Source organism: Elephas maximus, chromosome 7 (assembly GCF_024166365.1).
Source record: "Elephas maximus indicus isolate mEleMax1 chromosome 7, mEleMax1 primary haplotype, whole genome shotgun sequence".
Lineage (NCBI taxonomy): Eukaryota > Metazoa > Chordata > Mammalia > Proboscidea > Elephantidae > Elephas > Elephas maximus.
Genome location: NC_064825.1, coordinates 112809196 through 112837078, shown reverse-complemented (window position 1 = coordinate 112837078; position 27883 = coordinate 112809196). Strand labels below are relative to the sequence as shown.

General features: G+C 38.4%; 1 protein-coding gene and 1 pseudogene across 1 annotated transcript; both read right to left on the bottom strand.

Annotated features, from left to right (window-relative positions):
- Nucleotides 1-3762: 3762 nt before the first annotated feature.
- LOC126080401 (olfactory receptor 4C15-like) lies at nt 3763-4823 on the bottom strand. Its single transcript, XM_049891625.1, has one exon. It carries the CDS (start codon nt 4690-4692, stop codon nt 3763-3765), a length of 930 nt encoding a protein of 309 aa, XP_049747582.1. The 5' UTR covers nt 4693-4823.
- Nucleotides 4824-17868: 13045 nt separating this feature from the next.
- LOC126080719 (olfactory receptor 4C15-like) lies at nt 17869-18805 on the bottom strand (annotated as a pseudogene).
- Nucleotides 18806-27883: the final 9078 nt, after the last annotated feature.

Below are 27883 nucleotides of genomic sequence, written 5' to 3'. Positions count from 1 at the left end.
TGCCATGACCGTGGGTCTCTATGAGTCTGAATTGACTCGATGGCACAGGGGGTTTGGGTTGCCATGACCGTGGAGATATAGACCCTAGAGAATCATAACTAAAACATTACTCAGTGATCCACAAACCAAGCAATTAGTTGAAATGCTCTCTCGTGTCATTATGGTGGATGTATTTTCTTTAAAATCATTAAGGATAATTACTGAATCTATTCCATTAGTCTTCTTTTAGAAATTAAATTATTAAAAGAATTCATATTTCCTGAAGAAAACATGAACTACAGAGTTTGAAAAAGAACATATAAAAAATAAATAGCTGCTATTTTTTTTTTTTTTTTTATTAACTGTATTGCATTTGAAACTCTACATTCAAGTTTATAGTGGAGAAATGTGGCAAAACTACCTTAACCAAATGATGAAGGTTACCATCATGAGTGATGCCATGGGCATATCATACACTCCCTGACATAATGTGATGATAAAGGCACTTTGCCTCTGTGAAAGTCTTCCTCAAAACTCAAAATCCCAACTTAATCACAGAAAGCCATCAGACAAACTTAGATTTGGGGATGTTCTATAAGATATCTAGCCAGTGCTCTTTAAGATTTTCAAAGTCAAGAAAAATGAGAAAAGTTAGAAACTGTCACAGACCAGATGACACTGGGGAGACTATAGCTAAATGCCATGTGATACGCTGAATTAGATCATGAAACAGAGAGAAGACATTGATAGAAAAACTTGTGAGTTTTAAACACAGTCTGGAGTTTAGTAATACTAACACACCAACAATCAATACCCATGGAAGCAGCACTCAAGAAATGAAATGATGTATTGCATTGGGAAAATCTGTGCCAAAATACCTCTTTAAAGTTTAAAAAGCAAACACATCACTTTGATGACTAAGGTGCATTTGAATCAAGCCATTCTATTTTCAATCTATTCATATGCATGTACTCCATGTGTTTGTCATCTGTCATACTGTGGGGGCTTGCCTGTTGCTCTGTTGCTGGAAGCTATTTCACCAGTATTCACATACCAGCAGGGCCACTCATGGCTGACATGTTTCAGCTGAGCTTCCAGACTAAGACAGACTAGGAACAAGGACAAAGCAGTCTACTTCTGAAAAGATTTAGCCAATGAAAACCTTATGAATAGCAGTGAAACATTTTCTGATATAGTGCCTGTAGATCAGCCCCCCAGGTTGGAAGGCACTCCAAATACGACTGGGGAACAACTGCTCCCTCAAAGTAGAGTTGACCATAATGATGTGGATGGAGTCAAGCCTTTGGGGCCTTCATTTGCTGATGCGGCCTGACTCAAAATGAGAAAAAACAGCTGCAAATATCCATTAATAATTGGAGTGTGGAATGTATGAAGTATGAATCTAGAAAAATTGGGAATTGTCAAAAATGAAATGAAAAACATAAACATCAACATCCTAAACATGAGCGAGCTGAAATGGACAGGTATTGGACATTTTGAAGCAAACAATCATATGGTCTACTATGCCGGGAAGGACAACTTGAAGAGGAATGGCTTTGCATTCATCATCAAAAAGAACATTTCAAGATCTATCCTGAAGTACAATGTTGTCAGTGATAGGATAATACCTATAAACCTACAAGGAAGACCAGTTTATACAACTATTATTCAAATTTATGCACCAACCACTAAGGCATAAACAGTATACAAAACATTATAAAGAATGTAGAAGAAAAACTAGATAACTGGGAGCTCCTAAAAATCAAACAGTAATGCTTATCCAAAGACTTCACCAAAAGAGTAAAAAGACTATGTACAGACTGGGAAAAAGTTTTTAGCTATGACATTTCTGATCAGCATCTGATCTCTAAAATCTACATGATACTGGAAAACTCAGCTACAAAAAGACAAGTAACCCAATTAAAAAATGGGCAAAAGATATGAATAGACACTTCACTAAAGAAGACATTCAGGTAGGTAACAGATATATGATGAAATATTCACGATCATTAGCCATTAGAGAAATGCAGATCAAAACTACAATGAAATTTCATCTCACTCCAACAAGGCTGGCATTAATCCAAAAAAACACAAAATAATAAATGTTGGAGAGGCTGTGGAGAGATTGGAACACTTCTATACTGCTGGTGGGAATGTGAAATGGTACGACCACTTTGAAAATTAATTTGGCACTTGCTTAAAAAGCTATTAATAGAACTACCATAAGATCCAGCAATCCCACTCCTTGGAATATATCCTAGAGAAATAAGAGCCTTTACATGAACAGATATATGCACACCCATGTTTATTGCAGCTCTGTTTACAATAGCAAAAACATGGAAGCAACCAAGGTACCCATCAACGGATGAATGGATAAATAAATTATGGTATATTCACATTATGGAATACTACGCATCGATAAAGAACAGTGAGGAATCTGTGAAACATTTCATAACATGGAGGAACCTGGAAGGCATTATGCTCAGTGAAATTAGTCAGATGCAAAAGGACAAATATTGTATAAGACCACTACTATCAGAACTTGAGAAATAGTGTAAACTGAGAAGAACACATTCTTTTGTGGTTACGAGAAGGGGGAGGGAGGGAGGGTGGGAAAGGTATATTCACTAATTAGATAGCAGACAAGAACTACTTTAGGTGAAGGGAAAGACAGCACACAGTACAGGGGAGGTCAGCACAATTGGACTAAACCAAAAACAAAGAAGTTTCCTGAATAAACTGAATGCTTCGAAGGCCAGCGTGGCAGGGGCAGGGGGCTGGGGACCATGGTTTCAGGGGACATCTAAGTCAATTGGCATAATAAAATCTATTAAGAAGACATTCTGCATCCCACTTTGAAGAGTGGCGTCTGGGGTCTTAAATGCAGACAAGCACCCATCTAAGATGCATCAATTGGCCTCAAACCCCCTGGATCAAAGGGGAATGAAGAACACCAAGGACACAAGGTGATTACGAGCCCAAGAGACAGAAAGGGCCTCATGAACCAGCGACTACATCATCCTGAGACCAGAAGAACTAGATGGTGCCCAGCTACAACTGATGACTGCCCTGACAGGGAACAGAACAGAAAACCTCTGAGGGAACAGGAGAGCAGTGGGATGCAGACCTCAAATTCTCATAAGACTGGGCTTAAGGGTCTGACTGGGACTGGAAGGACCCTGGTGGTCATGGCCTCCAGACCTGTTGGTCCAGGACAGGAACCATTACTGAAGCCAACTCTTTCGACATGGATTGGACTGGACAATGGGTTGGAGAGGGATGCTGGTGAGGAGTGAGCTTTTAGGATCAGGTGGACACTTGAGACTATGTTGGCATCTCCTGCCTGGAGGGGAGATGAGAGGGTGGAGGGGGTTAGAAGCTGGCAAAATGGACACGAAAAGAGAGAGTGGAGGGAGAGTGTGGGCTGTCTCATTAGGGGGAGAGTAATTGGGGGTGTAGCAAGATGTATATGGGTTTTTGTGTGAGAGACTGACTTGATTTTTAAACTTTCACTTAAAGTACAATAAAAATTATTTTTAAAAAACTGCAAAAAAAAATTCAACTCTCCTTAGTTTACATAAAAGGATACTGAGCTGCCAACTCTGAGATGATGAGTAATCTGAGGATGCAAAGAGCATTTCCAGACCTCCACGTCAGTGTTTTTGTGTTGCATTACATTTTCTTCTGTCTTAACAAGGTCCATTCCCTACAACGTTGTTGTCTGAGCCCATTTTGATTTCTTTCTTCTGCAAGCTTTAAGTTGTTATGTTTAGTGTTTTATTTTCAATTAAAAAGCACCAGCAATATGGTCCACAACTTCCTTATGGCGTTTTTCACTTCCTTATTCCTGAAAGTGTAAATCACAGGATTGAGCAGGGGAGTTACAATGGTGTAAAATATGGCCACCGTCTTATCGAAGGAAAAAGCAGATGGAGGTCGGGCATATAGAAATATGCATGGGACAAAGAATAAAACCACAACAGAAATGTGAGATCCACAGGTGGCAAGAGCTTTCCTCTGGCCTTCAGAGCTATGTGTTCTTAGCGAGAACAAGATGACACAATAGGAGGTAAACAACAAGGAGAAATTTATGATGCAGATAAACCCACTATTGGCAACCACCAAAAGGCCAAGGATGTGAGTATCAGTGCAGGCAAGCTCCAGTAATGGGTACAAATCACATAGGAAGTGATTGATGACATTGGGGCCACAGAAAGGCAGCTGGAAAGTAAAGAGAATTTGTATCACAGAATGCAAGAAGCCTCCTGTCCAGGCTACCCCCATCAGGATACCACAGAGCCTCCAGTTCATGAGAGAGAGGTAGCGCAATGGCTTGCAAATGGCCACATAGCGGTCACAGGCCATGGCAGTGAGAATAATCATTTCAGCACCAGCAAATAAATGTTCAGCAAAGAGCTGGGTCATGCAGCCCTCGAAGGAGATGGTTTTCCTCTCATGGAGTGAGTCTACAATCATCTTTGGGGCGAATGCAGAGGAATAGCACACATCCAGGAAGGCCAGAAAGGCCAGAAAGACATACAAGGGGGAGCCCAGGAGTGCTGGGCTGCTGATAATGGTCACCACAATCAGCAAATTGCCCCCAACAGTTGCAATGTAGGAGAACAAAAACATAACAAATCCTATTTTTTGAACATTTGGATTCTGTGAAAGCCCCAAGAGGACAAACTCAGTTACAAAGCTTTGATTTTGCATGATGTCAGAGGAAAAGGTGGAAGCTACCACAGTGACCTTGAAGAATCTGAAATTAAGAGACAGAGATATTTGTCTCAGAATAGAATATGGTATTAACTAGTCATCAACAGGTTGGTGCATCCATAAGCAAAGTTATTTTAAGTGCTTCTATTTTTGTTGAGAATATGAAATTAGAAATTTCTTGAAGGTGGTAGTGAGACATCAGGCAGAATTGAGGTTAAATACTTTAAAATAGAGCTTCAGAATGAGGGAAGGGAAACACTCATATGTGGTAGGGATGACAATTTTTTTTTTTTTTTTTTAATCTAGGTCCTGACTCTGATTAGTCCATATTGGCTACCAAAAGTGACTTGTTGAGAAGGAGTCTGAAATACATCGAGGCTCTGAAGAAAGGAGGACCGTAATGTCTTACTCTTGCCTGTTATTGGCATGGCAAGGGAACAAGCATGACTTGCACGGGAAATGCATCTCTCACCTGAAGATTGCCTTACCTACAAATAGAAGAAGAGACAACTTGCAGCTTAAGAGGCACTTGGAAATCATACATATTCTCTCAAATATTTCCTTAAAAGTCTGAGATGAACTGGACATTTATGATGAATTAATTAATTCCTTATAAAAAATAAAGGCCTGTGGAAAAGTGCCTAGCTGTATGCTTAGCAAGTAATAAGTGCTGGGTTGCTCTTTTAATTCATCATTTTAAAATGAAAACAGAAACTGATAAAAATAATAATACTACTTCAAAATGTTGTGCTGATGACTAAGTAAGGCAATGGAAGGAAAGCAATTTCTGAGTGCCTAGGATACAGTCCATGTTAAGTCTTATTATCCACATGTTACTGGTAACAAACTCATCGTTTGAGAGGTTATATTCAAAAGAATAACAGAGGTAGATTTGGATTTTCTGGCTCCAAAACCAAAGTTGGTTCCACTGAATTAATATGGAAAACCAAAAAACCAAAACCAAACCCAATGCCGTCGAGTCGATTCCGACTCATAGCAACCCTATAAGACAGAGTAGAACTGACTCATAGACTTTCCAAGGAGTGCCTGGTGGATTCGAACTGCCGACCCTTTCGTTAGGAGCCATAGCACTTAACCACTACGCCACCAGGGTTTCCTTAATATACAAAGGGATGAGAATTTTTTTTTTTAGGGAGAACTTCAGAGCAAGGATGGCCTTTTTACAGTCTCCATTCACCTCTGAAGGTTAAAATCTTCTGATTCCTTTGTTCATGCATAAATGAGTCGCCTAAAGGCAAAGAAACTGCAAATGATTTATAATCAGAGGGTAATGGCCTTATCATATACATTGTTGTTGTTGTTAGGTGCCGTCGAGTGGTTCGGACTCATAGCAACCCTATGCACAACAGAACAAAACACTGCCCGGTCCTGCGCCATCCTTACAATCGTTATGCTTGAGCTCATTGTTGCAGCCACTGTGTCAATCCAAATTGTTGAGGGTCTTCCTATTTTCTGCTGACCCTGTACTCTGCCAAGCATGATGTCCTTCTCCAGGGACTCATCCGTCCTGACAACATGTCCAAAGTAGGTAAAACGCAGCCTCGCCATCCTTGCTTCTGAGGAGCATGCTGGTTGTATATCTTCCAAGACAGATTTGTTTGTTTTCTTGGCAGTCCATAGTATATTCAATATTCTTAGCCAACACCACTATTCAAAGGCATCAACTCTTCTTCAGTCTTCCTTATTCATTGTCCAGCTTTCACATGCATATGACGCAATTGAAAATACCATGCCTTGGGTCAGGCGCACCTTAGCCTTCAGGGTGACATCCTTGCTCTACAACACTTTGAAGAGGTCTTTTGCAGCAGATTTGCTCAATGCAATGCGTCTTTTGATTTCTTGACTACTCCTTCCATGGGTGTTGACTGTGTATCCAAGTAAAATGAAATCCTTGACAACTTCAATCTTTTCTCTGTTTAGCATGATGTTGCTCATTGGTCCAGTTGTGAGGATTTTTGTTTTCTTTATGTTGAGGTGTAATCCATACTGAAGGCTGTGGTCTTTGATCTTCATTAGTAAGTGCTTCAAGTCCTCTTCACTTTCAGCAAGCAAGGTTGCTTGCCCCGTTCTTCTTCATATAGTCCAGCTGCTCGTATTATTTGTTCAGCATACAGATTAAATAGGTATGGTGAAAGAATACAACCCTGACACACACCTTTCCTGACTTTAAACCAATCACTATCCCCTTGTTCTGTCTGAACAACTGCCTCTTGATACATGTAAAGGTTCCTCAGAAGCACAATTAAGTGTTCTGGAATTCCCATTCTTCCCAGTGTTATCCATAGTTTGTTAAGATCCACACAGTAGAATATTTTTGCATATCAATAAAACACAGGTAAACATCCTTCTGGTATTCTCTGCTTTCAGCCAGGATCCACCTGACATCAGCAATGATACCCCGGGTTCCACATCCTCTTCTGAAACCAGCCTGAATTTCTGGCAGTTCCCTGTCGATGTACTGCTGCAGCTGTTTTTGAATGATCTTCAGCAGAATTTTGCTTGCATGTGATATTAACGATATTGTTCTGTAATTTCCACGTTTGGTTGGATCACCTTTCTTGGGAATAGGCATAAATATGGATCTCTTCCAGTCAGTTGGCCAGGAAGCTGTCTTCCATATTTCTTGTCATAGACGATGGAGCACCTCCAGTGCTGCATCTGTTTGCTGAAACATCTCAATTGATATTCCTAGAGCCTCGTTTTTTGCCAATGCCTTCAGAGCAGCTTGGACTTCTTCCTTCAGTACCATCAGTTCCTGATCATATGCCACCTCTTGAAATGGTTGAATATCGACTACTTCTTTTTGGTATAATGACTCTGTGTATTCCTTCCATCTTCTTTTGATGCTTCCTGCTTCGTTTAATATTTTCCCCATGGAATCCTTCACTATTCGAGGCTTGAATATTTTCTTCAGTTCTTTCAGCTTGAGAAACACCAAGCATGTTCTTCCCTTTTGGTTTCCCATCTCCAGCTCTTTACACATATTAATTAATTGCACATGATAATTGCTGGTGCTTGGAATGCAAAAGTTGGAAACAAAGAAGAAGGATCAGTAGTTGAAAAATATGGCCTTGGGGATAGAAACAATGCCGGAGATCCAATGATAGAATTTTGCAAGACCAACGACTTCTTCATTGCAAATGCCTTCTTTCACCAACATAAACAGAGACTATACACATGGACCTCGCCAGATGGAACACACAGAAATCAAATTGACTACATCTGTGGAAAGAGATGATGGAAAAGCTCAATATCTTCAGTCAAAACAAGGCCAGGGGCCAACTGTGGAACAGACTATCAACTGCTCACATGCAAGTTCAAGGTGAAACTGAAGAAAATCAGAACAAGTCCACGAAAGCCAAAATATGACCTTGAGTATATCCCACCTGAATTTAGACACCACCTGAAGAATAGATTTGATACATTGAACACTAGTGACCGAAGACCAGGCGAGTTGTGGAATGACATCAAGGACATCATCCATGAAGAAAGCAAGAGGTCACTGAAAAGACAGAAAAGACTAAGATGGATGTCAGAAGAGGCTCTGAAACTTGCTCTTGAGCGTCGAGCAGCTAAAGCAAAAGAAAGAATTGATGAAGTAAGAGAACTGAACAGAAGATCTCAAAGGGCCTCTCGAGAAGACAAAGTATTATAATGATATGTGCAAAGAGTTGGAGATCATATACATACTCATCATAAAACCAAAAAAAAAAAAAAGCTGCCGAGGAATCAATTTTGACTCAGAGCAACACTCTAGGACAGAGTAGAGCTGCCCCCACTGACTGGATTTCCAAAGAGTGGCTGGTGAATTCAAAACACTGACCTTTGGGTTATCAACTGAGCTCTTAACCATACACATAATATACATATATAAATTGACAGCAACTATGAGTCAACCAGACAATTACATCAACTCCTGACTTCATTTTCCATAGGTAGACACAGCTTTGAAGGATGACTGTGTCCTCCTCAGCTGCACACATAGTACAAGTTTATCAGTCAAACAGTTTACATAATTATGTTTGATGCACATAGGTGAATGTACAGTTTTATTCTAAAAGTGAAATCAGGTGGGGGAAGTTTTACAACAAAAAGTGATGCAGTGACATTTCTAAAAATAAGATTTTGGAAGTGTCCAAAATGTTCACTATGAGTAGGAAATGACTCGGTGTGACACCTAACAACAACAGAAATGAATGAAAGAATAGTGGGGCTTATTGTGAGAATTAACAATGAACTGATTTTGATGAATGTCACTTAGATTAAAGAATAAAATTAACAAATATTCAATAGTATAGGTTAATGTCTTCTGTTTGCTTGCTTTGAAATAGCCTTTTCCTTATGTTCCCGGAAGCCTAGGCAACTCAAAATTGTGGCAGCACTATTAACTCCATATGCAGCTACAAGCTGTCACCCAGAAAACAAGAATATTAAACAAACCCGGAAAGGTCCTTGGATCTGTCAACAACCATTTATTAAAAATGAAAGAATATCAATATATGAGCCAACAGTGGTCAGTTTAGCCAAGGACCAAAGCAAGAGGGGCAATGAAGTGATACGAGTAAGAACATCAACTCTAGACTCATACAGGCTTGGGTTCAAATCCAAGCTCTTCTATTTAGTTATGTCTCATGGAACAAGTTACTTAAAACCCTTGGTTTACACGCTTCTGGTGAGTATAAGAACGTCTACTGATAGAATCAGATAACACAATACACATAAAAATGTTCAATAGGAGATCAAGCCCCCAGACCACGGACAGAGAGAAGAATTACCAAGATTTTATTTATAATTCCCATATTATCATGAACAGGGCTAGTAAGAGCTTTTAATGATAAGCTCTTTGACTCAACCTTTTATTTAACAATGTAAATTATTTCATTTGGTCACAGTGTAGATATGCTAATTTTTAATGCATAGAATTTTTAAATAAACTTTGTAGTCCTTTAGTAGCTCTCAAACTCACATGAATCCACTTCTATTCAGGTAGTTTCTTTAGACAAAGAACTTTAAATTGAATCTATATTAATAATTAAGTAAATCTTAATCTTTTCATTTCCCCTATATGGGGAGTTTTAAGAGTAATACAGTTTTAGAACTAAAATGTGCTTTAGATATAAAGAAATCAGCCCCCTCTGCTTTTATTGATTTATATATACAACTGCTTTTAGATCAAAAGAATTTCCAAAATTAGTGTTAAAATGTTTATAATGGAGAATACAATGTCCTCATGGCTTGTGATCACAAAGTCCATGATTTTAAGTCATTTAAAAATTAATTGTCCTGTATTTGGTCCTAGAACAGGAAAAAAGGACAGTAGTGAAAGAAGTAGTGAATTATGAATAAAGTCTGGAATTAAATTAACAGTAATATCCCAATGTCTGTTTCCTAGATTTTCCAAATGAACTCAGGGTTACATGAGATGTTAACATTAGGTGGAGCTAGGTGAGGAGTACACAACAACTCGCTACAGAACCTGAGCAACTTCTCCCTAAATTTAAAATTACTCAGAATTAAAACCTTTTTTAAAAAAGAAAAAAGTAATGACTTTGTTTCTGCTATCAAAAATGTAGCCATCCCAGCTTCATCATGGAATAGCCATGTGCCCTTGAATGAAACACTCGGCCTCTGTGTTCTCACCTATAAAGTAGGGAGAGTAGCACTTGTTCAAGCTGCTTCACTTAAGAGAGTCCAGTAAGACGGTTAATAGGAAAGTGACTGGCAAAGTATGAAGCTTTAAACACGTGAAAGAGTGATGGCAGAATTATTTTTAAGCAGTGACTACACACACAGAGTGAGCTAGAAAATTGAATCTGCCTTAAGAATAAATTATGCATTGTTAAAATCACTTTTTTCAAAAAATTATACTCCTTGCTAAATTTGCAACGGAACTGTTCCCATTCATGTAAAACTTTTGGAAAAAAACTTAGTAAATATTTCTGACTTATAAACACCTTTGTATCATGTATACTAGTTACCTGAACTCTAAACAATTATTCTAAAAGTGAGATGAGGTGGAGGAAGTTTTATAACAAAAGGTGATGCAGTGTCATTTATAAAAATAAAATCTTAAAGAAATGCCCAAAATGTTCAATAACAGTAAGATGTTTATGTAAATCAGGCTACTTCAAATTAATAGGGCATGATACTGTGAATAAAATGCTAATGAATAATAGAGACATGGAAGGTGAAGTATTTTTACAGTATGTTAAATGAGAAAAGCAGAAGAAAATTTTAACGTACATGCCTATTTGTATAGACATATTAATATAATTTTAAAATCTAGATGGGAACACATGAAAATGGTAGAGATTTTTTCCTTTTCATTATGTATGTTTATATAATCATAAGGATATTTCAGATATTTATAATCAAGGTTAAACCCACAATGCCATATTTTCCATCAACTAAACAGTTCAGAAAAAAGAGGTGGGATTTGGGGATTACTTCGTAATCCAATATAATTTGTTTGTATAAGTAGAATTATCATGCTAACACAATAGGGGTTAGACTATTACGTTAAAATGTTACAATTGTTATAAATTTTCCATAAATAGCCATACCATGAGGTAAGCCTTACCCAGCTCCTACACTCACTCTGATATCAATTTGAAATTCACGTCTCCATCTAAGGAAGCAGTTTATTCTGCCCACACTTCTCCGAGAAGATTCCATGGTCTCTTCTTTCTTGATAGCCATACACAGCATGAGAGATTGCTTAGGCCCCCGCAAAGGCCAGCTGTGAACTGTGTGCTCTGGGGCATCTCTTGGGACTGTGATATTGGACGTTTTCCTTGCAGCCCCAAATTACCCCCACGACCACTATTTCCATCCTATTAGTTTGAATGTGAAACAGCAAAATGAATTCTAATACTAATCATTGAAAAACAATAGAAACTTCTGTTTCAACTTTGAAGAATATATAACATTCAAAGCTATGTGCAGATTTAGTACTAAGGTTGTCAGTATAAGCAGTGTTTTTGTTATTGTCTTTCATGTAATAGAGATATAAACGTATATTTTAGAATCCTTTAAATGTACTTATATATGTATATATGTCCTACCTGCATATGTATATGCATAGGTAAATAAACATGGTTACTATAAATTAAAAGAATAGATTTAAATTCCATTCTTAATCATCCTCCCTGTTGTTTCTTAGTCCACTGTGTTTTTGACCCAGATTATTATTATCATGTATTTCAGCAATATTTATACGTTGTCTGTCTACCTAAGCATATTCCCTTCCCTGATAACCTGGGAAATCTCTTCTCTTCACTTTGCAGATGTTTTTCTCTCTTTCAGTGTTGCTGCACTGATTTCTCTAACTATCTCATCTTATACTCTATTCCTGGACTTAAAAAAAAATACTAACCCCTCTCTCCGCCTGTATACTTCCTGATGGATGCCTGAGCCTTATTTGTTCTCTCTTAGTAGTTTAGTTTGTTTTAGGAGAGAGACACAGGGCAGCCCAACTAGCACCACAGCAGTTCAGAGCTTCAGTCATTTAGATATTCTTGAACAATTCTGAGACAGAAACCTAGTGCTACCTATGACATGAAATACACTTAGGAAAAATTTCAAAGTCAAGGCTCTGCTCTGTGATTTGAATAAATCATATTTCCTTACTCTCAATGCCCTGCCCTGAAATATTTCTGGAAACATTAAAGGACATATTATATATAGGAGCTGCGTAAATGAAAAAGCAGCACTCAAGATACCAGGCTCCTATAGCAGTATACTTTAAAATCTCAGAAAAATCCCACTTTTCAGCCTAAAACTCCAGGATGGGAAGAGTATTAGGAAAGAAATGATAAATGAGAATATATTCAGAAAGCATAAATAAAATGCCATATCAAGAGCTAGGAAAAAATATGAACTTCTTGCACTTCTAAGTTATTTGGATTTAACTTGAAGGTGACCAGCTGAAGACAGATCTAGTTTCATTAGATTTTAAGTAATTGGTACTCTCAACCCAGAAAAAGGTTTCTATTACATTAGCTGTTATTTGTGCAGCATTAATTATGCATTACTTCTTATGTTTCCACAAACTTTGCTAATACCATTATCCCCTTTATAGATGAGGTGCCTGAGAACCAGAGAGATGATGTAACTAGCCCAAGTGTGCACGTCATTGATAAACCCATGTATTATACCTGGTAGCCTGAAAGCTACACTCATACTTTTAAGCACTACATTACACATTGAAACTCCCTCAGAAAATGCAAAATTGTGAATTATAAATCTCACCATGTATCAGTTCCTTGAAAACTCTGGTGATGGCAATCTCATATTCCTCATCGAGAAAAGTCCATTCAGTGGCTGGAAAGAAGGTGCAGGTTGTTCCCAAGCCTTTTTTCTATACCTGAAAGAGAGAGAAAGAGCTTCACAGGCACACAAGGTGGAGAATATTCCCCACAGCTTCTCAAGTGCTGCCTTCAATGTGGTCTCAGGGAACAAAAAATAAAGATTCAAAAGTTTCCTACTTTAGTTCCAGGTAGAATTTAAAGAAGTTTCCCAGAGAGGACATGAACCTATAGTACTGTCTCTCAGTTGCCCCCTGGGGTTTGAAAACTTCCCAACAGTATGAGTCTCCAAGACATGGTTTTATGTGGTCTGACTTGCTTAACTGTTTGCAAAACTTTTATGTACCTGAGTAATTAGGTTATTTTTTGTCTCCCAGCTTTTTTTTTTTTTAGCCGTTCTTGAGTTTCTATTTGAAGGTGCTTACATTTCCCTTTATGTTCAGGAAGAGAACACTGTGTATGCTGGGATGGAAATGCCTATGTTCTTATTAAACGCAAGAGCTGAGTTCTGGGATAAGGCACAGCATCAATCCATGAGGATAGCATATCAAGTTCTAAGGTTTGGGGACCAATGAGTGCTTATTAAAGAATAATACATTTCATGTATAAATATGCAAAAATGTATAAAAACCAACCAAACCAAACCCAGTGCCATCGAGTCAATTCTGACTCATAGCGACCCTAGACGACAGGGTAGAACTGCCCCATAGAGTTTCTATGGAGTGCCTGGCAGATTCGAACTGCCAACCCTTTGTTTAGCAGCCATAGCACTTAACCACCATGCCACCAGGGATATAGATTAATACAAATATAATCTCTTTTTCTCAATAACTGATCCCTATTTTCCATGACTTTAAAACTAAGAGCCTGGTTTCTGACTCCAAGTGGAACAAACGGTTAACACACTTAGCTACTAACCCAAAACTTTGAAGTTCAATCCACATCTAGGCACCTCAGAAGAAAAGCCTGGCCATCTACTTCCACAAAATCAGTTCTTGAAAACCCTATGATGTACAGTTCTTCTCTGACACATACGGGTTCCCCGTGAGGCAGATTAGACTTGATAGCAAATGTTTTTGTTTTTGTTTTCTAAGATTTTTTTTTCTCTTTTCCTTTAATTGGAAAAGAATGAATGATAGATCCATAGAAGTTTGAGGGGAAGCCTGGATTTGACCCATAAGGCCACTTCAGAAAGGGGTCAAAACAGCTTTTTGCTCCATGTAATCTTTAAACACTTTACCTATTTGTATGGCTATTCGTACCCCACAAAAGATGGAAAATTGAAGTGATTCATCAGAAAAGTCAAGGCCTAGAAGCACCTTCACATCAGTTGCCTACGGGATTAAAGAATGTGTGCTGTTTTCTTTTTATTAAAATTTTAGATGTCTGCCTCAACCAGAAGAACTGGCCAATATGGACCACAAATGCAGTGATACAGACAGAAATCCCCAGGGAACTGCCTGAGTCACGGCATGGAGCCTATGGAAGGTCTGGGTGATCTCGCTAGGTAGCAGCAAGAGGGGCACTCAAGGTAAAGAATGTCTTCCCCCACTCTCAACACCCTCAGTCAGAGCATGGATAGGTGAGAGCTGATAAGGGCCCACACACACAGCACAAGGCCAAGGAGTAGCAGGGGACCATTTTTATCCCAGAGCCCTGAACATGTGCCATGTCACCCAAACTTAGCATGTCAGCACCACTCTGATAACCCAATGTGGTGCAATCCTGTAAAAAAAATAAATACTCAGCCTGCAAAAGCCATTTGCTTGCCAGATGACCCAACTGGAGCTAGGGTCCCAGCCACAGGACTTGGCATAACATCATTGGGGCTGAATAAGGGCTTATGGAGGCTGCTGGTTGACCCCAAGGTTGGGCTAGAGTACGGAACAGCAACTTGAAAAGGAGAAATAGGAAGGGGCCCATGCAATCAAGTCCAGGTTGGGGAGCCTCATCTGGAAAGCACCTCCAGCTTCCCAATACTGGGCATTGGAGAGCTTAGAAAATTTTCAGAAGACACTCCAAAGTGTGGAAGCAAAGATAGTGTTCTGCTGGCCCAGGTCTAAGGGTAACACTTTGCTGTCATTTTGATACCATACTGCCGTCTAAAATATCAGTTCTCTAAATCTATGAACATAAAGTGACAATTGATGCAATTTATAGAGTCAGGGGAAAGATAATTTTTCCAGACAGAGGGAATAGGTTATGAATGCACAGTCCCTATGGAAAGAACATAACTCGTCACTAAGAGGAACAGAAAGGGGCCACATGGACTGGAAGATCAGTCAGGCATTGTCTATGAGAGAGGAGTTCAGAGAGGTAGGAGAGCAGCAAGATTACTGCTGCCTGATCTTCAGCAACTGTAATGTTTTAACTTACCCTGAATGACATAGAGTGCAATTGCAGTCATGATATGACCTTATTTATGGTTTTAAATCATTTCTCTGTGCTGAGGGTAGAGTATTGGGGTAGAGGGTTCAAAGATAAAAGCAGAGAGACTATGTAGGAGGTAATTGCAACAATCCAAGTGATTACAATGACGGCTTGGAATTAGGTGACAGCTCCGAAAATGATAAGAAGCTCTTGAATTTGAGATACATGTTAAAGTTAAAGCCAACAGGATTTCTGAATAGAGTGGATGTGGGGAATGAGAAAATACAAATAGATCAAATGTGCCAACACTCAAGATAAAGGATGACATGGGTGGAATCAATCTGGGGATGGGAGCAGAACCAGGAATACAGCTTTGTGTTTATTCAGTTGGAGATATCTATTTGTCATTTAGATAGAGATACCATGAAAGCAGGTGGATGTCCAGATTTCAAGCTCAAGTAAGATTCTGGGACTTAGATATTAATTTGGGAACCTTGGTCATGTAAAGAGTATGTGAAGGCAGAGGACTACATCAACTGGGTTAAATGGTGCTAATAGATTTAATAAGATGAGAAACTGGCGATTGCTGTTAAATTTTATGTTGCAGAGGTCTGAGTTGTCCTTGAGAATAGGATTTGCAGATAGTATTAGGTATTAAAGTGTGACTGACAGGAGTTAAAAGAGAATGGAAGAGAAATGGGAGACAGGCATCATAGTGATCCCTTGAGTTCTGCTGCAAAAGAGGGAGAATGAAATGAGGTGTTACATAAAAAGGAAGTGGAGTAAAAAAAAGGTTTCTTTAAGGATGAGAGAGGTAATGAATTGCTTCTTTGCTAATGTAACTATTCCAAGAGAGAGGGAAACATAGATGAAATAAAAGACAGAAGAGATTCTCAGACAAGTAAGTGCCCTTGTCTAAGCAGTGAGAAGATGACATCCCGTGCAAAAATAAAGAGAATGGTTGCCTTTGGTAAGGGTCACAGACACTGTTTAAAATAGCAGGTAAGAAGGCAGCATATAAGTGAATGGAGGCTGGTAGAATGATAGATATAGTTGTAGGAGTCTGGAAGTTCTCTTTTGATGGTTTAAATTATCTCAATTAAATATGAAGGAAGTACATCAATGTTTCCCATTAAGTTTGACACTTGTGGTAGTTTTTTAGGCAGATACATTTCTTCAAATTAAAGTATCCTTCTATTCTTTTCTTTGCTAAACCTTAGTATCATGAAGAGTTGTGAATTTTTCCAATTCTAATACAGAGGTGATCATATAATTTATCAGCTGGTATTAGTAAAAAGAAGTCCTGATAACAAAAGAGTAAGACCAAGATTTGTTTCAGATGTCAGGATGCCAAAAAAAAAAAAAAAAAAAAAGTCAGACATTGAGCTGTTAAATAACATGCTTAATGAGTAAAGTCTATTTAATGTAAACCAATTTGGGGATCCCACAGAATGATATGAAATTTGTGAGAACTAATCAACAGGGAATATCAGCATTAATGAACAGAACAGTTCAGAAATGTAATAGATGATATAGATTCTGATATTACTTTATTTTTTAGCAGTGACTTAAACAAGTTGGAAATTTAGTTCTCTCTTACATAAATGAAGTTTGAGCCAAGTAGTATGGGGCTGGTATTACAACTCTATGTTAGGGATATGGAATCCTTCAGTCTTGCTTTTCCACTAATCTTAATACACATCCTCATGGTCCAAAATGGCTGCGTGAATTCCCACAACGATTCCACAATCACAGAATTATCATTTAATATACCACCTTCATTTATATTTTATTGGCCATAATTCGTCACGTGGCCACACCTAACTACTTTGGATACTGGGAAATGTCTTTTAGCTAGGAAGAAATGTGCCTTAAAAAAACAAAGAAACAAACATTGCCATCCCTTGAATTCTGACTGCAAAAGTTTCTAGATTTGTGATCTTTATAAGGAAGGTAGACTGCCACATCTTTCTGCTGTAGAGCAGGAGATGGTTTTGAACAAACACTCCTTACATCAGCAGCCGAGGGCTTACTTACAGTGCCACCAGGGCTGCTCAACTAAGATCAATACTCTAAAAGTAAACTTTTTTTCAGTTAAAATAGCTTCGGAAAGTTCCTATTCCTGATATCTAAGATATTTTTTTCCTTCTTTCCATAAAACTTTTTCAAAGTATGGTTTAAATGGCAAGAAGCTGAATAATCTGATTCCTGTCTTTTAGTGAATTCTGTTCATTATTATATTCTAAACAAACATAAAATTCAACTCTCCTCAGATTCCCTAAGATGATACTGAGCTGCCAACTCCAAGATAAGAGTGACCTGAGGGTGGAAATAGCATTTCCTGACCTACCCATTAGTATTTTTCTGTTGCATTACATTACATTCAGCCATACAGGTTCCAGCCCCTATAAAGAGTTTGGTCAAGCCCATTTTGATTTCTTTCCTCTTGAAATTAAATTTTTTTAAGTTTAATGTCTTATTTTTCATCAGAAACCACCACCCATCTGGTCCACAATTTCCTCATGGCATTTTCCACTTCCTTATTCCTGAAAGTATAAATCAAAGGATTGAGCAAGGGAGTTATGAAGGTATAAACTATGGCCACCATCTTGTCGAAGGAGAAAGCAGATGGAGGTTGGGCATACACAATTATGCATGGGACAAAGAATAAAACCAAGACAGCAATGTGAGATCCACAGGTGGAGAGAGCTTTCAGCCATCCTTCAGAGCTATGAGTTCTTAGCAAGAGCAAGATGACACAATAGGAGATGAGCAACAAGGAGAAGATTATGATGCAGATAAACCCACTACTGCCAACAACCAAAAGGCTAAGGATGTGAGTGTCAGTGCAGGCAAGCTTCAATAATGGGTTCAAATCACATAGGAAGTGATTGATAACATTGGGGCCACAGAAGGGCAGCTGGAAAGTAAAGAGAAATTTGTATCACAGAATGCAAGAAGCCCCCTGTCCAGGATACCCGCATCAGAATGCCACAGAGCTTCCAGTTCATGATAGACAGGTAGTGCAATGGCTTGCAAATGGCCACATAGCGGTCATAGGCCATGGCGGTCAGAACAGTCACCTCCACTCCAGCAAAGAAGTGCTCAGCAAAGAGCTGGGTCATACAGCCCTTGAAGGAGATGGTTTTCTTCTCATAGAGGGAGTCCACGATCATCTTTGGTGCAAATGCAGAGGAACAGCAGGCATCCAGGAAGGACAGGAAGGCCAGGAAGAAGTACATGGGGGATCCCAGGAGTGTCGGGCTGCTGACAATGGTCACCACAACTAGCAAATTGGCCCCAAGAGTTGCAATGTAGCAGAACAAAAATACAACAAATTCCATTTTTTGAACACTTGGGTTCCATGAAAGACCCAAGAGGACGAACTCAGTTACAAAGCTTTGGTTTTGCATATTTCAGAGGAAAAGCTAACACAGTGACCATGTAGAATCTGAAATGATGAGAAACATATTTGTCTCAAACGAGTTTATGATATTAGCGTAGTCATCAAAGTATTGGTGCATCCATAATCAAAATTATTTTAAGTGCTTCTGTTGTTGTTAAAAATACAAAATTAGAAATTTCTTGAGCCATCAGTCAGAACTAAGGTTAAACTCTTTAAAGCAGTCAGACTTTCAGTATGTGGGAATGAAAACATTCACGTGTGGTAGGGATGACAAATAGTTTTTAAAGTGGGTGCCAGCTTCGACTTGTTAGCTGTGGCTACCTAGAGTGAAATATTGAGGAGGATTCTGAAGCACATCCAAGATCTGAGGAAAGGAGGAGTATAATATATTAGTTATACCTCCCATGGACATGGCATGGGAACCAGGCTGACTTGCATGGGAAATGCATCTCTCTCAGGAGACTGCCTTACCTACAAATCAAAGAACAGCTAACATGCATTTTAACAGGCAATTGGAAATCATGCCTACTCCCCCAAATATTTCTTTAAAAATCTGAGCCGTACTGGGCCTTTAAGATGAATTAATTCATTTCTTATCAAAAATAAAGGCCAATGGAAAATTCCCTAACTGTATGTTTAACAAAAATAAGTATCCATTAAGTTTTGGGTTGTCTTTGTTTTGTTTTAGTCATCATTTTAAAATGTAAACAGAAGCTGACAAAAATAATAAAACTCACTTCAAAGTGTTCTGCTGATGACTGAGTGAAATAATGCAAGGAAAAAAGCAAATTGCTCAGTGCCTAGTGTCTAGGATACTGTCTATGTGAGGTCTTATTGTCCCTATTTTACTATTAGCTAAGTTATAGTTTGAGTGTTCAAGAAATTAACAAAAGGTAGATCTGGGATTTTCTGGTGCCACAGCCAAAGTCCATTCCACTGGATCCATAAAGAAAGGGGTGAGAATGTTTCTTTTCTGGGGAGAACTTCAGAGTAAGGATGGCCTTTCTGCAGTCTTCACACACCTCTCAAGGTCAAAACCTTCTGATTCATTTGTTCATGTTTAAATTAGACACCTCAGGGAAAAGAAACTCCACATGATTTATAACCAGAAGGTAATGGCCCGACTATATATATACACACATACACATCAAATACATGTACAAAGGGCAACAACCATAGAAGTAAAGAACAGAAACAACATGTTCAACATAAGCCAGTCTTTACTAATTCTTTAATTAATTAAGACTTTATTAATTCTTAACCAATTACTTAAACAATGTGACTCAATACGATCAAGTGCAAGTCCTCATGGTTTATTTGTTTCACAATTATATAACATTACTGTAAAATAGTTCGTGCATTTCTTAGCTAAGCATCTCGTAAGACTACAATGAGGGCTAATTCTGAAAATATGAAAGTGTTACTTATGGCAAAGAAGTGTTGAAGATTGTGGTTATTGTTATCTCACTCAGTAAACCAGCTGTTTTCCCCATAGAAAGCATTTTCATGACTCAACCAGATAATTACTTCAACTTCTGACTTCATTTTCCATAGGTAGACCCAGCTTTGAAGGATGAATGTGTCTTCCTTTATACCTATAACAGAAATTTATCACTCAAATCATTTACGTAATTACATGTTTGCTAAAGAGATGAATAAAATACTTGTGGGGCTTATATCAGTAAATTGATTTCGTTGAATGCCACTTAGAATTGACAAATAAAACTAATGAATATACAGTTTTACAGGTTAATGGCATCTGTTTGTTTGCTTTTAAACAGCCATTTTCCTTATGTTCCCAGGGACCTAGGCAATACTAAATTGTGCCAGCACAGATAGCTCCATATCTAGCTGCAAGCAGTTACCCAGAAAACAAAGCATAAGACAAACCCAAAAAGGCCATTGGGTCTGTCAACAACCATATATTAAAATATAAAGATTATCAGTAAAATGAAGGGTTAACCTAACCACAGAAGGCTATAACCACAACAGGCCAATTTGTTTCTCAGGATCCATAGGGCTTTAAACACTAAGAAATTGTATCAAAGGGGTAGGACTGAGTGCTCTAACTTGTTCAATGGACTGAGGAAGTGCTTATCAAAAAAAGTAAGTAACAATTTACCCCAGGAAGCGAGTTGGAGATCTACCCTATATCACAGGTAGCCCACGCCACAGAAAGCAATTATTATATGATCGAGCCAGGACCCCTGAGCCAACAGACCAAATTGTTAGAAAAGAGAAACAAGAAAATGCCTCCCAAAAATGATCTTAGTTCTTTATCTTTCCTTTAAACAATGATAGTCTATAAGTTATTTATTCATAGGTAATTGTTCCAAGGATTGGAAAGAGCCAGTTGAAACACCCTGACTCTTGATGAATCAGCACCTGTCAAAATTGTATAAAAAGCACTTATTGATTATTCTTCTTTGAATTTTGGTTTGTTTGTAGCCTGAGTGTTTACAGCTAATTTCCCTTTTTTGTTTTCTGATGTCACAATAAAAAAATCTGTTGCAGAAGGCTTTAGTAAAAGTTATCACTCTACAACAGATATAGGATCCAACAGTGGTCAGTTTAGCCTAGGACAAAAGTAAGAGAGACAATGAAGTGAAATAAGTAAGAACTTCAACTCCAGACTCATACAAGCTTGGATTCAAATCCAAGCTCTTCTATTTAGTTATGCCTCATGGAACAAGTTGCTTCAAATCCTTGGTTTCCACTTCTGAAAAGTGAGCTAATAAGAATGCCTATAGATAGAATCAGATAACACAATACACATAAATACATTCAACAGGAGATCCAGACCCCAGACCACAGACACAGAGAAGATTTGTCAACATTTTTACTTACACTTAATTCCCCCTTTATCATGAACAGGGCTGACAAGTGCTTTTACCGATAAGCTCTTTCCCTTGTTCTTTTATTAATTTAAAATTGGAAATTGTATTTTATTTGGTCACTAGGCATGCCAATTTTTTTAATGCATAGAACTTTTGAATGACCTTTGTAATCCTTTAGTAGCTCTCAAATCCACGAGTCCACTTTTAATTCAGGTGGTTTCTTTATGCAAAGAAAATCAACTTGTCTACACATTAATTGATGCTAATTTATATTAATGATTAAATAATTCTGAAAATGCAAAAATTTGAATTACAAATCTCACCATATATCATGTTGTTTTGAAAATTCTGATGTTGCCAATCTCCTATTCTTTGTGGAGAAAAGTCCATTCAGTGGCTGGATAAAATGTGAATGCCATTTCCAAGTCTTATTTCTACATCTAAGAAAGAGAGAAAGTCTCACAGGCACACTAGGCAGAGAATGTTCCCCACTGCTTCTCAAGTGCTGTTTCCAATTTGGTGTCATGGAACAAAACCCAGAGAAGCAAAGGTGTACTCCTTTATTTCCAACTGGAATTTAAAGAGGTTTCCCTGAGAGGACATGAACCTGTAGAACTGCCTCTCAGTTGCCTCTCAGGGGTTTGAAAAGTTTCAGTCAAGATGATTATTCAAGACACTTTTACTTGGTTTGAAGTACTTAAGCACTGGCAGAATTGCGACGTCCCAAATCAATTGGGAATTTTTTTTTTTTTAATCTCCTTCTTTTATAACTACCCCTGAGATTCTATGTGAAGATGTTTTCACTTCCTTTTCTGTTCAGAAATATAACAATGTGTATGCTGGAATGGAAACCCCTATGTTCTTACAAAATGCAAGAGCTGAGTTCTGGAATAAGGCACAACATCTATCCATGAGGAGTCAAAAAAATATTTTTAACAATGAGAGCAGTAACAGATTGCTTCTTTGATGATGTAACTGATTCAGTGGAGAGGGAAATACGGATGAAATAATAGACAAAGAAGATTCTTAGACAAAAGTCCTGTGTAAGTGGTGAAGAGATGAAGTCATATATAGAAGTGTAGAAAGACTGGTTGTCTTTGGCAAGGGTCACAGATACTTCATTTACAGTAGCAGTTAAAAGGCAGCCTATAAGTGAATGGATGCCCGTAGACTGATAGATACAGTTGTGCGAGTCTGGAAGCTTTCTTTTGATGGCTTAAATTATCTCAGTGAATTAGAATGTTCATCTAGTGTTTCCAGTTAAGTTTGTTTTTTCTGGTAGTTTTTTAGGTGGATATCTTTTTTCAAATTAAACTATCTATTTCCACTTTATTAAACTTTTTTATCATAGGTAAAGGTGAATTTTTCAAATTTTAATATAGAGATAATCATGTATTTTACAAGCTAAGATTAGGAAACCCAAATCCTTATAGGAATCATGGTGGCACAGTAGTTAAGCATTTAGCTGCTGTCTTAGTTATCTAGTGCTGTTATTACAGAAATACCACAAGTGGATGGTTTTAGTAAACAGAAATTCTTTAACTCAGAGTCTAGGAGACAAGAAATCTGAAATCAGGGCACCAGCTCCAGGGTAAGGCTTTCTCTCTCTGCCTGTTCTGGGGGAAGACCCTTGGCATCAATCTCCTCCTGGTCTAACAGCTTCTTAGCACAGGAACCCCAGGTCCAAAGGATGTGCTCTAATCCTCATTCTTCATTCTTGGTGGTGTGAGGTCCTCTTCCTCTCTGCTCTGTTCTCTCTCTTATATCTCAAAAGAGATTGAATCAAGATACAATCTAAACTTGTGGATTGAGTCCTATCTTATTAACATAACTTCCCCTAATCCCACCCCCCCCATGCGCCTGTCAGTCTGTAGTATTGTGGAGGCCTCCATGTTGCTGTGATGCTGGAGGTTATGCCACCAGTATTCAAATACCAGCAGGGTCAGGCATGGTGAACAGGTTCCAACTGAGCTTCCAGGCTAAGAAGAACTAGGAAGAAGAACTTGGTGGTCTACTTCTAAAAAGAATTAGCCAGTGAAAACCTTATGAATAGCAGCAGAACATTGTCTAATATAGTGCCTGAAGATGAGTCCCTCAGGTTGGAAATCACTCAAAATACAACTGGGGAAGAGCTGCCTCCTCAAAGCAGAGTCAACCTTAAAGATGGAGTCAAGCCTTCTAGACCTTCATTTGATGATGTGGCATGACTCAAAATGGGAAGAAACAGCTGCAAACATCCATTAATAATCCAAACATGGAATGTACAAATTATGGATCTAGGAAAATTAGAAATTGTCAAAAATTAAAAGAAACACAAAAACGTTGATATCCTAGGCATTAGTGAGCTGAAATGGACTAGTATTGGCTATATTTTGAATTGGATAATCACATGGTCTACTATGCTGGGAATGACAACTAGAAGAAGAATGGTGTTGCACTTATTGTCAAAAAGAATATTTCAAGATCTATCCTGAACTATAACGCTCTCATTGATAGGATAATATCCATACACCTACCAGACCAGTTAATACGACTGTTCTTCAAATTTACCCACAAACCACCAAGGTCGAAGATGAAGAAGTTAAAGATTTTCACCATCTTCTGTAGGCTGAAATTGATCAAATATGCATTGATAAATACTGGTGATTGGAATGTGAAAGCTGGGAACAAAGAAGAAGGATCAGTAGTTGGAAAATATGGCCTTGGTGATAGAAATGATGTCAGGGATAGTGTGATAGAATTTGCAAGACAAATGACTTATTCATTGTAAATACCTTTTTTTCAACAACATAAACAGTAGCTATACCCGTGGATATCACCAGTGAAATACACAGGAATCAAATCGACTACATATGTGGAAAGAGATAATGGGAAAGCTCAATACCATCAGTCAAAACAAGGCCAGGGGCCAACCGTGGAACAATCAATTGCTGATATGCGATTTCAAGTTGGAGCTGAAGAAAATTAGAACAAGTCCACGAGAGCCAAAGTACAGCCTTGAGTATATCCCACCTGAATTTAGAGACCATCTCAAGAACAGATTTGCCTCACTGAACACTAATGAATGAATATCAGACTAGTTGTGGAATGACATCAAGGACATCATACCTAAAGAAAGCAAAAAGTCATTAAAAAGACAGGAAAGAAATAAAAGACCAAAATGGATGTCAGAAGGGAGTCTGAAAGTTGCTCTTGAATGTTGAGTAGCTAGAGGGAAAGGAAGAAATGATGAAGTAAAACAGCTGAACAGAAGACTTCAAAGGTTGATTATAGAAGACAAAGTAAAGAATTATAATGACATGCGCAAAGAGCTGGACATAGAAAGCCAAAAAGGAAGAATATGCTCAGCATTTCTCAAGCTGAAAGGACTGAAGAAAAACTTCAAGCCTTGAGTTGCAATATTGAAGGATTCTACAGGAAAAATAGTAAGCAGTGCAGGAAGCATCAAATGAAGATGGATAGAATGCACAGTCACTCTACCAAAAAGAACTGGTCTATGTTCAACTGTATCAGGAGGTAGCATATGATCAGGAATAGATAGTACTGGAGAGAGGTCCAAGCTGCACTGGAGGCATTGGTAAAATCAAGGGTCCAGGAATTGAGGGAATACCAATTGAGAAGTTTCAACAAATGGATGCAGTGCTGGAAGTGCTCATTCATCTATGCCAAGAAATCTGGAAGACAGTTTCCTGGCCAAGTGACTAGAATAGATCTACTTTTATGCCTATTCCAAAGAAAAGCTGATCCAACGGAATGCGGAACTTATTGAATAATATCATTAACATCACACACAAGTAAAATTTTCCTGAAGAGCATTCAAAAGCGGCTGCAGGAGTACCTTGACACAGAACGGCCAGAAATTCAAGCAGGAGTCAGAAGAGAACATGGAACCAGGCACATTATTGCTGATGTCAAATGGATCTTGGCTGAAAGCAGAGAATATCAGAAAGATATTTACCTGGGTTTTATTGACTATGCAAAGGAATTTGACTGTGTCGATCATACCAAATTATGGATAATATTTTGAGGAATGGAAATTCCAGAACACTTAATTGTGCTGATGAGGAACCTGTACATAGATCAAGAGGCAGTCCTTTGAATAGAACAAGGGGATATTGCTTGTTTTAAAGTCAGGAAAGGTGTGCATCAGTGTTGTATCTTTTCACCATTCTTATTCAATCTGAATGCTGAGCAAATGAAACAAGAAGCTGGACTATACGAAGAAGAATGGGGCATCAGGATTGATGAAGACTCATTAACAACCCACAATTTGCAGATGACACAACCTTGCTTGCTAGCATGAAGGAGACTTGAAGCACTTAGTGATGAATATCAAAGACCACAACTTTCAGTATGAATTGTGCCTCTTCGTAAAGAAAACAAAAATCTTTATAACTGAACCAATAAGCAACATCATGATAAATGGAGAAAAGATTGAAGTCAAGGATTTCGTTTTACTAGGATCCACAATCAATACCCGTGGAAGTAGCAGTCTTAGAAGCAAGGATGGTGAGACTATGTCTCACATACTTTGGACATATTATTAGGAGGGAGCAGTCCCTGGAGAAGGACACCAGGCTTAGTAAAGTAGAGGATCAGTGAAAAAGAGAAGACCCTCAACCAGATGGATTGACAGTGGCTGCAACAATGGACTCAAGCATAAGGATTTTGAGGATGGCGCAGGACCGGGCAGTGTTTCGTTCTGTTGTGCATAGGGTTGCTATGAGTTGGAACTGACACGAGGGCACCTAAGAACAACAACAACTTGGAGGATGCATAGAACAGATAAAAAATGTGTGAGATCTAATCGATAGGTAATATTACATGAATGGTCAGAACAACTCATGTAATAGAAGATTTAGATTCTGAGCCTACTTATTTATTTATTTTTTTAACAGTGACTTAAACGAGACAGAAATGTATTTTCCTCTTACATAAAGGAAGCCTGGGGCAAGTTGTATAGGGCTGGTATGGCAGCTCCACAACATCAGGATTACAGGCTCCTTCTGTTTTGCTTTTCTGCTAACCTTAACACACATCCTCATGGTCCACCATCGCTGCTTGAATTTCCACCAAAATTCCACATTCACAGAATTACCGTTTATATTATGACTTTCATTTACATTTCATTGGCCAGAACTTAGTCATGTGGCCACACCTAGATACATGAGATGTTGGGAATTGTAGTCTTTTAACTAGGCAGTAGTATGTCTTAAAAAAAAGGAGAAAACAAAACAAAATTTGTTGCCATCCAGTCGATTCTGACACATATCAACTCTATAGGACAGGGTAGAACTCCCCCTTCAGTTTCCAGGGTTGTGGTCTTTATGGAAGCCAACTGCCATATTTTTCTCCTGTGGAGCAGCTTTGCTTCATAGCCAAGCATTTAACCATGGTGCCACGAGGTCCCCTTAGTTATGTGTCTAGCTAGTACTATAAATGGGAGTTCTTTCTTTTTATTACTAAAAGGGAAGAGAAGAACAGGTGTTATGGACTGAATTGTGTCCCCAGAAATAAGTGTTATAAATCCTAACCCCAATGCCTGTGATTATAATCCAGTTTGAGAATGGGTTTTCTTTGTTGTGTTACTGAGGCTGTATTAGCGTTTGCTAACCCGGATTAACCTGTTGCCCTCCAGAGGATTCTGAATCTAGCGACCCTACAGGACAGAGTAGAACTGCTCCATAGAGTTTTTAAGGAGTGCTCAGTGGATTCAAACTGTCAACCTTTTGGTCAGCAGTTGTAGCTCTGAACCACTACGCCATCAGACTTTGCATTAGCGCAGGGTGTGTCTTAAATCAATTTCTTCTGAGATATAAAAGAACACATTGAGCGAGGAACAAAGCAAGTAGAGTTGAGGGAAGATAAAAGCCATGCCACACGAGATGTCCAAGGAATAGAAGCTGAAAGACAAAAGACCTCCCTAGAGCCAGAAGAGAAAGCCTTCCCCCATAGCCAGCACCTTGAATTCAGAGTTCTATCATCCTAAACTGTGACAAAATAAATTCTCTTTGTCAAAGCTGTTCACTTGTGGTATTTCTGTTATAGCTGCAGCAGATAATTAAGTCAATAAGACCTCTGCCTCACCACGATTGCCTTAGACCAGAGATTGGCAAACTATACCCTAAAGGCCAAATTTGGCTTTCCACCTACTTTAGTTTTTTCTTTCTTTCTTTTTTTTAATTGTGAAAAGTATATTTATAACAAAACATTTGCCATGTCAACAATTTTTACACTTACAGTTCAGT

Excerpts from the sequence above, each read along its gene's own strand:
- LOC126080401 (XM_049891625.1), bottom strand. The coding sequence starts at position 4,692 with ATGCAAAATCAAAGCTTTGTAACTGAGTTTGTCCTCTTGGGGCTTTCA.